The sequence below is a fragment of the Rattus norvegicus genome, chromosome 2 (assembly GCF_036323735.1).
Source record: "Rattus norvegicus strain BN/NHsdMcwi chromosome 2, GRCr8, whole genome shotgun sequence".
NCBI classification, from domain to species: Eukaryota; Metazoa; Chordata; class Mammalia; order Rodentia; family Muridae; genus Rattus; species Rattus norvegicus.
The window spans coordinates 112,260,153-112,275,624 of NC_086020.1; the positions used below are offsets into that span (position 1 = coordinate 112,260,153).

Below are 15,472 nucleotides of genomic sequence, written 5' to 3' on the forward strand. Positions count from 1 at the left end.
CAGGAGGATTACAAGTTCAGGGTCCTTGGCTACAGAGTGCTTTGAAGATCATCTTGGGATACATGGAACCATCTCAAAGACAAAGAAAAAAAGGAAGAAAGAAAGACAGAAATGCACACACAATGCTAAAAGGGCTGTGCCATATTCAAGTTTCTCCTTGATCATGAGTCAAGAGCCGAGGTTAAAGGCTTGCATTCAAAGGGCTGTTCATGAGCTCCTGCTTCCAGACACCAAGGAAGGTCATCTTCAAACTAAAGTCAGGCTGTCCTCATCCTGTTAAATCCCAGGAAAACTATTCCACAAATAGAAGAAGAATGTATTATGCTCAGGACTCACATCACTTTAATAACTTTCTGAGAGCACTGACAAATTTAATTTAGAAAAGATAAATTTGGACTCCAGCTCATAAAATTAAGAAAAATATTGTTCCTAATGGTCAAATTTCTTAAATTGCCAGTTCTATTTAGGCGAGTGATTTATTTGATGAACAAGGCGAGCCCCAGCATCTCCCTACCCCCCTTCCTACCCCGCTCTTCTCTCACAGGAGCAAGCATGCACTGTCTTTGCAAGTGTCTCATGACCGACATACTCATCTGTATAAATTACTCTACGGCTTTTGCTCTCGGCAGAGGAGCTGCTCTCAATATGGTGGACCACCGTCTAGGCTGTTTTCCATATGAAGTACCCTTGGGTGGCTGTCCCAACAAGACACAATTAGAGAAAAACAGGGAGCCTTGCTACCCAGGCTCTCCAGCATCATGGACAAGTAAGGTGCCAGCATCACCCTTCCTGTGCTTTGTATTTTGGGGGAACTAGAAAGTATCCCTGAGGAAGGTTGTTTCTGTTTCCAAGAGAAGCAGAGGCCTGGAAGAGAGTGCAAAGGCGTGGGAATACCCCCAACACTGGCTGCCACTTGCATGATGGCTTCGGCTGGCTCTGACACTTGTTCTTCTAGTCTTCTGTGGCCGAGAACTTCCTCCAGGCAGATAATGAGCTAATGAGAACAGATCCAAAGAAACACACTCCTCTGGGTCAGCGTTTGTATCTGACACATGCTTTTGATCTCCAGCCAACCTTCAGGAGCAGCCCCGCTGCCTCGCTCTCAGCTGCACCTCTGGTCCCCAGCAGGATCACTGCCGCCTGTCTTCTCCACATCTGGTCTTCTTGGGCAGCCAAAGTCAAGCTCTCACCTGGGAGAATTCTGGTTTGTGTGTTCATGGTGCAACTCCCAGAATGCTTTCCCCCATGGCATGGCATTCTAGAATTTTCCATGAATCAATACTTCCCTCTTTCCCGTTTCTGTGAAAATTGTATTTACTTCCACTCAGATGTCAACAAACCAGCTGTAACTCTCAGCCTTTTACACAAACAGCAACAACAAAAGATTTTTTGGCCATTATGAAGTGGTACTCATGGCAGAGGGTGATTATTTTGTTATGCTGCACCTGAGCATAGACAAAGAGAAAGACACTACCATTCTCAGGTAGAGCAAAGTGTGTTTAGTGTGAAGATCCTGTTTTCAGTTTCCACACCAACTCCCACACCAACCTTGTGTCAGGGAGGTGTTAGCGGCTCCTGAGAACACTGACAACACGTCTCCTTGTTTACCGTGCTGAACGGGGCACTGTGACATGTCTAAGCAGCCGCACACTTTAGGGATTTCCCTTGGACAGACTGAGGTGTGTAATCTCTTTGACACACTGTATGTAGAGTGTGCTGAGCTACGTCTTGCTCTCTCTGGCCTCAGTGACTACCTTTTATGCAGCCTCAGATTCTCCTTTAGCTCAGGGTCCAGCCATGTCCTCTGCATGGTTCTCCCTCCTCCACGTCAAAGGCCACTTTTCTTAAAGCTGCTATTACCTGAGGCAGTGCTGTCCCATGTCTCTCAGAGTCTCGGGGACATTAACAATGGGTAGGCAGGCTGTACAATGAGATTCAGAATGAAACACGAAGGCTGAAAGAGGCATCCTGGGTGTCCTGGATCCTTACACATTGTCTTCACCATGTCTTAGGTTTTCTAAGGAGCTGAGAGAGACATCTGGGTGCTTCTCTGTGCCCTCTGGCACCTCTGCATAGTAGACGCACATGTCAGTACTAGCCCCTGGTATTCTCAGGGTCTCCTGGTTTACTTGTTTTTCCTCAGCCAAGTATCCACTCAATGCCTAGCTAGCTCTCATAGGCCCTGACACTGTTTCCACGGAGCCCAGCATGGAGCCATGGCGCCTTCTCCCTGTTATTCTCTGGATCTTCATCTCCACCAAAGGCCAACAGAACTCCCCTGCAGTAAAGCCAGCCTAACCTCTGCATTTGAAAAGACCAAGAATGTGTTGGGGGGCCCTCCCCTGAATACTGGACCACGATGTGGTAAAACACAGTGTATACAGTAATACAAGAGGGGCAACCCCCTGTGGTAGCACTATAGCACTGGTTTTGTGTTTTCAGAAGCATGTTGACAATTCTAGGCATGTGTCCCATTGTGTATCTATGACTGTGGCCTAATACGTCTGTATACCAACATCATATGTCATACTGGGAACAGGGTGGACGCACCTAGTCCGCCTTGGTTTTACGATAATCTTCCCTTCAACCTGACTCTGATCAGGACTTTGCTAATAGAATATTCTGTCACCAGTGAATTTCTGCTCAGCATCTAATTATTCCTAAATACCGTCTTGCTCCTGTCATCTGACTGGCCATTTTCTGAGGAAATAGAGTTGGGTTAAGTAAACAGGATGCCAAAGCAGGGATTGGATTCCTCATTGCCAAGTGTCTTCTGGGCACGAAGTCTCGTAAGAAACAAATCTCTTGTTTGTTCTGGTTAATTTGATATCGAGGCACCCACAGTGAGAGTACAGTCCCCATTTGTACATCACCCACAGCGATTTCACATTGGTAAACATGTTTGTCCTGATGGTCACTGAATATTTAAAGAGACACCATTTCTCCCAGGACCTATTTCCCTCTGCACTTGTGACTAACATAATGTCATTATGGAGTGAGGACTTGAATCTGACAATTTTCTGTTTTGATAATTTCTCTCCATCATCTGACTTTATAAAGAGACAAATGTGCATCCATCACCATGAGGGAGACCAGGATCTTTCAAACGCTTAAGAACCCCTGAGGGAGGCACAGTGCTGGGTAAAATGCGAAGGTCAGCCCTGTCAGCCCCTTCTTTGAACAAGGAGGACGAGGGGTTCGGAGGGATAACACATGGATGGGAACCCAGGCTGCGGGAACATGCCAGGCACGCGTTCGCCCATCTCACCTCTTGTTCCTGTCTTCCAACTGCAGGGTGTACACCATGTCATGAGCAGCATGTATCTTAGAGTTACTGTCTCCCCACTTGAGCTTCAGGCTCTGAGGACCAGACGCAGCACACTCCAGCCTAGGAGGCGAGGGTGGTAATGGCCGAGTCTTTGCTTTGATGAACTGACTAAACGGTCCATCTCCAATATCATTGACAGCCTGAATTCTGATCCTGGAGGTGGGGAAACAAAAGAGTGCAGGTTTAAGAAGCTGAATTTCCTCACAGAAAACAAACATTCATTGAGGTTCTTGCTACACGCACCCAAGGCAAAGCTGGGGCAGAACAAGTAGGCACTGGGCAGGCAGCACAGAGGGGTAGTTAGACACTCAGTCTCCAACACAGAAAGGCTGTGCACTAGCAAAGGTCCCTTAGGATTTTAACTGGGAAAAAGTAAGTTTGTGTCTGAAGAACCCGGACAAAGTCATTCTGGTTTAGTCACTGACTAGTAACTCAAAGCCAGCTTTGGAATTAAGCAATACAGAAAGACTCCATTAAAAGAACAACAAATTCCCAACAGTCTTTCAGCAGGACATTTAGCCTCCCCCGTGTCAGAGACTTTGCATGTCCTTAACCAGAGCTAGGACAGACAGCACCTGCTAGCGCCACTTAGATTTACAAAACTCTTGACTGGATGCTCACTGTAAGCAGTAAAGATCAATCACCCCCCACGGTCTAGGAATTTAAAATCTAATAGACTTAAACTGTATACATACAATCTTACATAGTGGGAATACTATTCCTATTTTCCTTTTTCTTCTAAGTCCCAACTTGTTGATTAGCCACAGTTCTCCAAAGTCACAGGACAAGCCTTGGCTGGCTGTGCATTCCCTACCCGGCACAGGTCTTTGCCCTGAAAGTTATAAAGGTTCATCCACAGCTACTGGGTCAGGGCCATCTCTCCTCTAACCTTCTCAACAGAGGAGTTCCCTACATCCTCTTCTAAAGAATACAAGCATCTACTAAAATCCACATTATTAGCAGGGTTCTCAAGTTAACCTCATGTCTCCATGGCTTACCCACATTAAGTCCACTGAGCTCTGAGACTTGCAGTGTTTTCACGACTCCTCACAGACCCGACAGTGGGGCCCTCCCTCTAGATTCTTTGCTAGGTTTACAGGACTCTGAACTCACAATCACTGTGCGACGCACAGAGTAATGTTAAGAGCTTAGAAAGCTTCAATAATTAAACTTGATTTGAATTCACAACATAGTTTTTTTTTAAACAGATTGTAATGAATAATATAGTCCTTGGGAAAACATTTATAGATGTTTTTCTGTTTCCATGATTTAGTTACTTTTACGTAACTCTCACATGTAGCTTTCATTGCTTATATTTAAATAGAAACTACAACATACGCAATACAGAGACAACACATGAGCCACGTTCTTCATACTTAAAGAGAGTGTGAGTCAACCCAAGTATTTGTAACTATGGGAAAGGAAGGGCGACTTCTACATGGGACAGGGCGCACCACTCCACCCCTCTAGGACGCACTCCTACAGATGTTAGGAAGCTAGAATTGGAGTTCCCACAAACCAACAGTGAGTTTCTGTTTTTCCCCTGTATCATCGCAGGGGCTGAACTAAGTTTCAAAGTTGGTCTCCATGTGGAAAGAGCAGCAGAGAAAGGCCAGTTCCAGGATGTGTGTGGCTTTGAATGGGGTGAGAAATCTCTTCTCTCTACTCCCTCATTCTCTAGACCCTACCTTGTTTACAGCCTATAGAAGAAAAAGCAGATGATCATATCAATTAATAAAGTATATAACACAACCCAAGCTCTATTTCCAATCAAAATGGAGAGAGTCTTTGATAGGGTAAGTTCCTGACAAAAGTCCACAGCCACCATGGCAGCTGTGGTAGAGGAGAGAGCAGAATCAGCAAAACCAGACTACAACAAGGACCCTGGCCTTCTGTTCTCACCCTCCTACTTAGCAGCATTTGTTAGGCACACTGACTGGTGCTAAGAACAAAAGGTTCAGAGAGCTAGGAAAGAAAAGGAATCCACAGGATGCTGGTGAAAATATTATAGAGAGCCTACCCAGACACAGGTACAGAGAGACACACAGACACAGACGCAGACGCAGACACAGACACAGATCGGATGGCTCACAGTGAAATGTCAGTTCTCCCAGGATTGACCTGGAGACACAATGTGACTAAAATCAATCCCCACACTCTGGATGCTGAAGCAGGAAGACAAAACCTTCCAGCCAGCCTGGGCTAAGTGCTTACGATTCTTGTCTCCAAGATTAAATAAACATAAATGAATAAAGTGAAAATTCCTGGCAAGATTCTTAGGAGACAGAGACAAGCTAATCCTAGAAATTGTGTGGGAAGGAAGTAAACTAGCCAACACCCATGTGAGAAGCAGAGTAAATGTGAAAGAACAGGACCATGAGACTTAAAGACTTACTACAAAGCTACAGTAACCAAGACAGTGTGGCGCTGAGACGGACACGGGGATCAATGGAGCAGAACAGAGACTCCAGAAATAGACCTACACAAATATGGCCAATTGATTTGTGGCAAAGGTGTGAAGGCAACTCAATGGAGGAAGGAAAGTCTTTTCAACAAACGGTCTGGGAGCAATTGGAAGTCAAGAGAAAAAAATAAGTAAAAATGTCAACTTAAATGTCACACCTAAAATAAAATAAAATAAAACCAACGTAGCCAAACATTGACCAAAGATCTAAATGCAGAACATGAAATGGTTAGAAGAAAACATAGGAGAACATTTCCATTACTTAGAACTTAAAAAAAAAAGTTTTCACATGTGACAATAGAGAAAAGGAATCTGGGTTGTATCCAAATGAAAACCATTTTCCATGTTTAGAGGATGGAGCCGAGCTGGGGACTGGGAGAGAAGACTCCACACTGCATGCGACACAGACTCTATATTCAGAATGTACGGTGACCTCCTCAGAGCTCAAACGGAGGGGGAAGACGGGCTTCAGGACCCGGCACCGCACATGCTTCCCCAGTCTATTTCTCTCTCTCCATTCATCCATCCATACACACACACTCTCTCTCTCTCTCTCTCTCTCTCTCTCTCTCTCTCACATACACACACACACACACACACACACACACACACACACGGGGGGGGGGAGGGAGGGAGAGCGCATTATCAAACTAAACACAAACTAGGTAGAAGAGACACTGGAGAAGACACAGCTAATAGCTAAGCAAGAAAATGTTCCATTTATCTGTCATTTGAGAAATGTGAATTAAAGACCTCCAGATACCGTGATAAATTGTGTATTTATGCATATATGTATTATGTCTGCTTGTATATAAAATGTGCACATGAATGAAAGAATGAGCCAAGCATATATCAAACACTTGTCACGCTCAGGTATTTACCTAGAGAAATCAAGGCCAACCATTCACACAGATGCTTCAGGTCCTTGTTCCTAACACCGGAACTAGGTGAGGTTCAGGTGCAGCAAACACTTATCCCCAGTAGATGACCGAAAGGCTGTCAGCCACCATGACAGGCCTAACGCTTCCTATTTCTACTGTACAAGGAGAAGTCACCTAAATAACAGTGAAGGTTAAAACTTTCCTTTGTTTCTTACAGGAGCTCTAAGTAAGGCTTCAGTGTATCTGCAGCACTCTGCATTTCCACACCCAGGCCTGAGGCAAACAGAGTGGAGATCCTTGAAAAGTGAGCCCTGGCGGTGTTGAAGGTGCAATGCCTTACCTCTTCTCAGGAGAAGACATTAAATCTAGCTCTTCTAATGCACAATGGCATTCCCCTACAAGATTTATCTGAAGGATCCTGCAGTGTCCGAGCCAAGCCATCTTTTCTCCCCTTCACTCAGGACAGGGGCCATCCACAGCTCAGGCCTAGGAGTTCCCTTCCATTGCTGGCCTGCAGTGTGTCAGAGGCCAGCTCACCCTGTGTCCCAGGAAGCCCTTTATCCCTACAGTGCTCCTCCATGCTGCTTCCCAGCCGGCCTCAGTGCACACAGGAGGAAGGCAACAGGTTGCTGAGGACGGATGTGCCACTGTGCTCAACAGCACATGGCAAAGCAAAACAACACCTCAGAGGTCACAAAAAATGGTTTAAAAAGTCCAAGTTTCAGCTAGTATGATTACATTCACTTACACCCCCAAACCTACAGCAGCAGTTTTCAATCTGTGGGTTGTGACCCCTTTGGGGGTAAAATGACCCTTTTACAAGGGTCACATATCAGATATTCTGCATATCAGATCTTTACATTTTAATTCATAACAGAATCAAAATTACAGTTATGAAGCTATGAAAATAATTTTATGGCTGGGGGGGTCACTACAACATGAGAAACTGTATTAGAGCACTGGGAAGGTTGAGAAGCACTGGTCTACAGTATTTTGGCAAGTATTGGGCTCTTGACTTCTCTAGGCCTCTGATTTCTAACTGGTTACATTTGCTGGCACTCATTTTCCATTTGCATAACATACCATCAGCCACCAGGGCCACCAAAATCCTGTGCTGACACGGGTGCTTTGACAAGCCTGCCCATGCTTTTACAGGCTCCTTAGAAGTCATTTAGTAGCTTTAAGCAACAGTTCCTTCATCAATAAAATGAGCAGGACACCACCAGCGCTGAAGTGAGTGCTTAGGGAGATGAGGGGATGGGGCAGGCATTAATTTTTAGTATCTTTCAGTCTGACTCGACCAAAAAGGATTCCAAGTGGCAAAAAGGATGGTGGTGAACTCCAAATGGTGCTTTATGGAGTTCCAAAAGCAGAACCTGGACTTCATTCCTGGTGCCACAACTCATTCCTACCCACAAGGCAGAATCTTTGTCCATCTGACAATGGAGGGAACCCTGTTCAGCGGCTCCCATGACCTACGTGTAGGACATGGTCAGATATAAGTGTGCACTGGGTCTCTTGGCTCAGACTCTTCCTGCATTTGGCACTCTGTATTTTCTTGTCAAAATTTGGACCTAACATGGCTATGCATCCAATCCAGGGATAACTTTTATTTAAACCACAGATTCAGGTCAGCAACTGTTCTCTGCCAACAAGAGCCAGCAACTTTAAATTCCCTTTGTTTGGCATTTGCTTCTGAAACCATCGACCTGGACTTGAGAAGTTCACTCCAACTATCCACCCCTTTACAGACATACACCTGTCTCAGAGTCATGGAAACAGCTATCCGTGTCACCCGTGTGCTGAGCTAACATTAACTCATCCTGATGACATAGTAACACTAGCTGTTGGAGGAGCTGACAAAGTGGAGCTGTGTTAGTCTCCAGGGAAAGTGCTGGATGTGCAGCCGAGGAGGTGTGGGAGGCTGGGAGGATGAAGGTAGCCATCACCTTGTTTTGGGGGCACAGCTATCATTCCCCGTGTCTAAGTTCCTGTGAAGGAGTGCTAAACACAACACACTAGCTTGGACAACAGCCAGGAGTTCACTTCACAAAGGGAAAAGAAAAATAAGGTTTACATTCTATTAATTTATTAAGATCAATTCCAAATCTACAATTGACAAGTTTTCTCTTTAGCTTAAGTAACATGGTAATCCCAAAACTCAAGTAGGATCTACAGATTTATCTTAAAAAAAAAAAAAAGCATACTATATCAGTTTTTGAAATTTAAAGGAATTCAGATGAAACACAAGGGAAGCAGAATTACTGCTTCCAACTTAAGAAAGTGATGTAATCCTGAGCTAATAGTATCTTGGCTGGGTTGCCGGGGAAAAAATTTACCTTTCTACAAGTCTGTAATATCCATCAGTATGCTAATACTGATGATTTAGTCAAGTGAAGAAGCACGCCTTTCAGCATGGACCGAAAAATCCACTATTACAGTATCATTCTTCTGGATGCCAAATATTTTCTTGCTTCAGAAGGTCATATGGCCTTCCGCAATGTACTTTGTACATACACAGTCAGACTTCCGATAGTAACTACATTAAAAGAGGAATGACGTTCAAAACAAATTGTCCTTCAGGGAGAAGGTAACTTCTTAATAGGTCAGTCACCCAGGCCTCAGGCCGCTGTGAGTGGGTTGGGGTGACTGAAGTCAGAGCCGTGAAGCCTGGGCCCGCGGTGAAGGGCTTCTCACAAGGCCCTTGCCCTAGGCTTCCCTGTAACTAAGAGACTAAGACCATGGCTAGAGAGAATCTTCTGAAAGGGATGACAGAGGAAATACAGAAAGTTCCTTTTGTGGGGGAAAATGGAGTCAGAGTCAGCTGTCTAGAGAGGGCTCTCTGGATGGAGGCTGGGCTGGCCTCGGCTAAGCCCCTCCTGATGCCTCAGTGAGGGAACAGTACTATCTCCACACAAGCCAACTTGTGACACAGAAACTGTCTGACTCCTGTCTCAATTGTTTCCCTACCTAAAACAGTAATCTACCGTGTGTCTAACCCAAAAGGGAGCTGAACCCTCATGTAACCAGGCAACACTGCTGGGAGATTGGCAACTTTAGCCCCATTCTGCAGATGAGGCAACAGAGGCATGCGTGACTTCCACAGGTGGCAGGGATGCAATGAGAGACTGAACCAAGGCTCACGATTCAGAACTTGGCTCTGCCTGTAAAACCCACCCACATCTCATTACAGCAGAGTGGCATATGATTCATTTCAGCAGCAGACAGGGTGCTTATTACATAGTAAGAACTCAATAAACGTTATTTTCACCCCCTTTTACTTAGCAAAAATGGGCACAGGTGAGTGTAACGAACAAACCTATTTTAATTTTTCCTTGTTCAGCAGCTCAGTGTGAGTCAGACATAGAATGACGCTGTGATCTTCAGTGACCTCACCAGCAGGATGGAGAGAGGAAGACTGCAGCCCCCTCACTGCGCAAGCCAGACAGACCTCTGCTGAGCCAAGAGAGGCCACCAGGAGACAGGCTGCCAGAGAGGATGATGAAGGCCCGCAGGGAAGTCGAGCTAGGCAAGATGGGTAATAAAGGGGGTGAGACAGCCCATGTCAACGTGCTTCTCATGGACGGCTAATGTCCAGGGAGATATTTTTGTTTGATTTTGCAGGATATTGTTTTCAATAATAACTACCATCAAGGTTTTCCCGTGACCCACCACCAACTCGTCACAAGGTCTGAAGCTGTAGTTTGGCATCAAGAGTTGTACAACAGGAAGTCTGTGCGTGGAAGAATGGACTCTACTTCCTGCTGCCAGGGTTTGTGTGCCTCAGTGGACTTAACAACACCACTCTCTTTGTAGACTCCAGACGATGGACTTCTATCTCAGGGCCAACCTTCACAGTGAAGACACGTTTCTCTCTGTCCTTCAAAGTTTTTATTTAATCTTTACCTTTATCACTTGTGTGTGCGTGTTCACAAGCATCCCACGGAAGAGGTCCGAAAAGAGTCGGTAGTCAGTTCCCTTCTTTCACATCAGCTCTGAGGGTTGGGCTCATGTTGGCAGCCATGGCAACAGACACCTCTACCTGCTGAGCCATATTGCCAGCCCTAAATTTTATTTAAAATTCCTTTACTGTTCTAATTTTTGTTAATCTCTGTGTATGCCATGTGTCTGTGGGTGCCTGCAGAGTGCAGAAGAGGGTGCTGGATCCTCTAAAGCTGAATTTTAGAGGGGCAGATGGCTCTGGGCCACCTGGCGTGGATGCTGGAACTGAACTTGGGTCCTTTGCAAGAACGGTATATACTGTTAACTGCTAAGCCACTTCTTGAGCAACAACCTTATTTTTCTCTTGTTTGCTTGTTTTAGCAAACAAGACGTAGCTCTAGCTAGCCCAGAGCTTGCTATGTAGACCAGAATGGTCCCAAACCACAGAAGTCCACTTGTGTTTGCTTCTAGGGGCAGGGATGAAAGTCAGGTGCGGCCACACCGAGGTTACTCTTTTTGGCACTCAGTTCCCTAGGACTTTTGTTCACACACTTCTGCTTGACCCTGCAGGCTCCTGACTCCGTCCCCCCAACTTTGTCCTCCTGGTGTTTTCCCTTTTACTTTTCGCATGTGTGTTTGATCCCGTGCCCACAGGCTTCCTTCTCCCCGTATCTGGGCCCCTTTCTAGTGTGCCGCCATGGAGTCACTCACCCCACAGAAAAATCAGAGCTAAGATGCACACATGGCCAGAGTGTCCTGTATTTCAGGACTTAATTTTCTGAGTCAGGGTCACCTCCCTTACTCTCTGGGCCTGGGGCAAGGCCTGCTGACCCTTTGCCTGTTCTCGTGGAAGCCTCTGGGGGTACTAGCACAGCCACCTCAGAAGGCACTCAGGACACTGCTGGAGAAGACAGGGCCACAGGAAGTGGCTTTGCATGCAGAGAGCTTTGGTAAAGCTCATGGCATGGTCTGGACCCCCCGGGGAGCCAGAGCTGGACTACTGCCCAGTCATGGAGCTGCTCAGGCCTTGGACAGGAGCGGCGATAGATGGCAGGCGACCCCAAGCCTCTCTCAGCTATGGTCTGAGACTCTACTTGGCAGGATATGTGCAAAGCAAAGCTGCTTCCATTTTTCCTCTTCGATCCAAAACACAAATTCAATTTCAAATACAGTTCTAAACTTAAAAGTAATACTTATAAAAATTGCTTTTTAATTCCAGTCAATTTCAAACATGGGTTGTGCCAGCAAGCCTTAATGGTAGTTCTAACAGCAGCAACAGGGAAGAGATGGATCTATTAAAACTCATCTCTCTGTGCCAGCAGATTTACTACACGAAGGCCTCTAGCCCGGGGAGAACCAGGGGGAACTTCAATACTTCAACAAACAAACAAACAAACAAACAAACAAAGAAAGAGGGCTGAAGGGATGATCAGTGGTTAAGGACACCGGCTGCTCTTCCAGAGGATCCAGGTTCAATTCTCAGCAGCTACATGGAGGGTTACAACTGTCTAAAACTCTAGGGGATACTTGGGCACAGCATGCACATGGCAACATAGGCATACATGCAGGCAACACACACATTAAACAAAAATATTAAAAAAATTCGGCACAGCATGCACATGGCAACATAGGTATACATGCAGGCAACACACACATTAAAACAAAAATATTAAAAAAATTCATCTCCCAAGTTCTTTACCTAAGCCTTATTATACATGGTGATCTTATTACTGGTATGTCAACTAATTTATGGGACAGAAAAAGGTGAGGGAAAAGTTAACCAGTCCTTAGATTCTTTTGAAGTAGTCATTACCAGGGCTTACTATAATTGCTACAGTTGTTTCTGAAACCTAGCCCTACACAGCCATGTGTGGAGTGGACTCCTCTAACAGTATGGACGTGTGTGGAGTGGACTCCTCTAACAGTATGGACGGGCGCTCCAGAGGAAAGCACGTCACTCCTGAGCCATCTCCCCAGCCCTTCCTCTTCATTCAGTGCTGACTGGAGGTCCTGCTTTCGTGTCTGATGGTTAAGCGCAGATTGCTTGGCTGCATGCGTGTAAGCAGGGCTCTGTGTCGAGTCGCACTCAGATCTGACTACACCACCTATTGTAATTTGTGTGACCCCATGGGACTGTGGGCTTCCTCTTTCACCCCCGTGGGTCTTTGTTTACCACACTCCTTTTGCTGTTGGTCACCTGTTCTCCAGAGTTGTCACTTGCGAGCCCTCGAGGTCTTCCAGAGCTCTCTAGACCTGTCAGGCACACTGTGGTCAAGAAGAGGCTCAGCACAAGCAGTGTGTAAAGCAGACAAAGGGAGTTCTGTAGCTGCTGTGAAAAGCACGCGCGCACGCACGCGCAGACTCAGACAGGAATACGAGAAGGCACGCAGAAGACATAAAAGACATGACAGATTCCGGAAGCAGCGATGCCATCTGCTTGCCTTTCGCCACCCCCAGCCCCAGGAAGCGAGTTTTGTTGGAAGATAATTTTAACATGACTGGACTGCTGGAAACCTGCTGTGCAGCTGCAGCTCAGCCGTGCGCATTCAACACTCCCTCGTGTGTACCTTACTAGCTACCTGCCCCGGGATCACCTTGGTCTCTTCTTACAGGGAAAGGTGGCCAACAGGGACTACCTGGCACGAAGACAAGTACCAGAGCCTGAGCTGACATTCGTGCAACCCAATAACCTGCGCATTCAGTGAAGCACGCGCTGAAAGTCAGGGCCTCCCTCTCTGGGCCACACTCCATTATGAAAAGTTTTTAGCTCTCTCCCATGAGGTGTCCTGCTGGCTGCAGCAACATGAATCACAATGAGACTATATGAAGCAAAAAGGGAAGACCAAGGACACAGGAGGAAAAGTGACTCAAATGTGAGGTGAAATTCTCCCTCAGTAGCTATGAATTATGGGAAAGTATCACTTACTGTAGGTAAAAAGCAACACCGACTCTTAAGCTATATTTCATTCAGTCCCTTTAATAAGTTAAAAAGGAATGGCTGGAATGCAGGGTTTTCAGCCCTGGAACTGATGCTGCCATGGACCAATTTTTGACAGCAGTTTTTCACTCACCGGTATGTAGTTTCGGGAAGGAGGTTCTTCAACACATGTGTGGTAGTATTGCCCACAGTAATGCAGGTGTCTCCCAGATCAATGTTGTAAGCAATGATTTCAGATCCATTACTGCACGGCTCTTCCCAGGTCAGTACAAGGCACACAGAGGGTGAGTCCAGGTGGGCACTGAGGGGCTCCTCCTCCAGGACACACAGAGTGGAGACAGGGTCGGGGGCAGAGGCTGGTGTCTGGCAGTGGACGAGCTCACTATATGGCCCTGCGCCTGCTGGATTGAAGGCCTGGAAAACAGGAGAGTGTTGTCAAGTCACGACGCACCATCTCACATGCTGGGACCTCCATATTAGCAAATGCTAAGTTTTTTTTAATATGTGGTGTACGTGTATACATGTTCACGTGTACATGCATATACATCTGAAGGTCAGAGGTCATCCTTAACTGCTCTCCACCTCTGCCCTGATGTCCAGGGTGGCATGTGTACCCTGTTGCTTGGGGACATCTCTTGTGCACACTCAGTTGGCATCACAGATCCATTACTGCTTGACTCTTCCCAGGTCAGTACAAGGCACACAGACACAGAGTGGACACAGGGTCTGGGGCAGAGTGATTCTTCCCACTGCACCTCCCATTGTATTCCCTACCCTCCAGGCTGCTGGGGTGCAATCTAGAGTGCCTGGGGACACCTGCTTTCCTCTCGTAGCCATGCTCTGCCCTGCAGAGTATCAGAAGTCATGCCAGCCCAAGCACCTTCTCTCTAGTTAATGTGATGACCCTCCCTGGTATCTGACAGCCTCTGCCCTAGAGCCTGCACTCACAGATTAGATGCAAGTCGGGACTTATCTTGTTTTCCAATTTTATTTTTATTAGTGTGTGTGTGTCCGAGGAGGGAGTTGGATGCCCTGCAGCTGGCTTTTAGTTTAAACCCTTTTGATGGATTCCGTCTTATTCAGAATGAGAATGCAAGCCCAGTATCACAAGAGCACAGAGAGACGCTATGTGCTGCTCATCACGGTACCTCAGGAACACCCGACAGCACTTGGCCATCTTTGTCCACTGCTCTTACTGTCATTGGCTCTTCTGGCTCCTGGATTCTCTCATGATGCCCACTCACGATGTGCCTTTGTTTCTCACGTCCAGAGGCCTTTCTCCCTGACATCAGTCATCGCAGATGACCCTACAACCTCTGGCTGAGCATCCCATTTCAACCTGCAGTCACTCCCTGTCCTCTCCCCATCTTTGTTTGTATTTTCATCACGACACAATGCTAACTAGTTTATGTATTTGTGCCTGGTTCACTGTAACATCTGACAACTCAAACAGAGCCTGATATGGAAGATGTACTCTATAAATGGTATAGAAGTATTTTTGTCTTTCAAAGAATACAACTTTGAAGCTTTCTTAAAACCAGGGCTGGACAGCTGGTGCTGTGGTTGAAGGTACTGGTTTGATGCCCAACACCCACGTCTGCTGTAATTCTGCTTTCAGGAGATTCGACTCCCAGCCTCAGCAAGCACTAGAGATGTCTGATGTGTGCGCGTGCACTTATGTACACACACACACACACACACACACACACACACACACACACACACACACACACACATGCAAACACATGAGAAAGGAAACACGTCTTTCAGAAGAAATGAAGGCGATCAAAGCCAGTCTCATTTACTCCTGAGAATGTATCAGCACAAACGGAAAACCTAGGGAGACAAATTTCAATTTTTAAGGCCTAAAACAAAGCTCACAGTTCTTTCACTTGTTAACTAAAGAACAACAGAGCCCC

General features: G+C 46.2%; 1 protein-coding gene across 7 annotated transcripts in view; it reads right to left on the minus strand.

Annotated features, from left to right (window-relative positions):
• Fndc3b (fibronectin type III domain containing 3B) overlaps positions 1 to 15,472 on the minus strand; it is a 306,006-nt gene that overhangs the window by 20,045 nt on the left and 270,489 nt on the right. For all 7 annotated transcript variants that reach the window (XM_063281559.1, XM_006232215.5, XM_039101977.2 and 4 more), the window contains 2 exons: positions 13,687 to 13,967; positions 3,269 to 3,481 (listed from right to left, as the gene is read on the minus strand). In XM_063281559.1, coding sequence (XP_063137629.1) covers positions 3,269 to 3,481; positions 13,687 to 13,967 — 494 coding nt within the window. The remainder of the gene's footprint in view (positions 1 to 3,268; positions 3,482 to 13,686; positions 13,968 to 15,472) is intronic.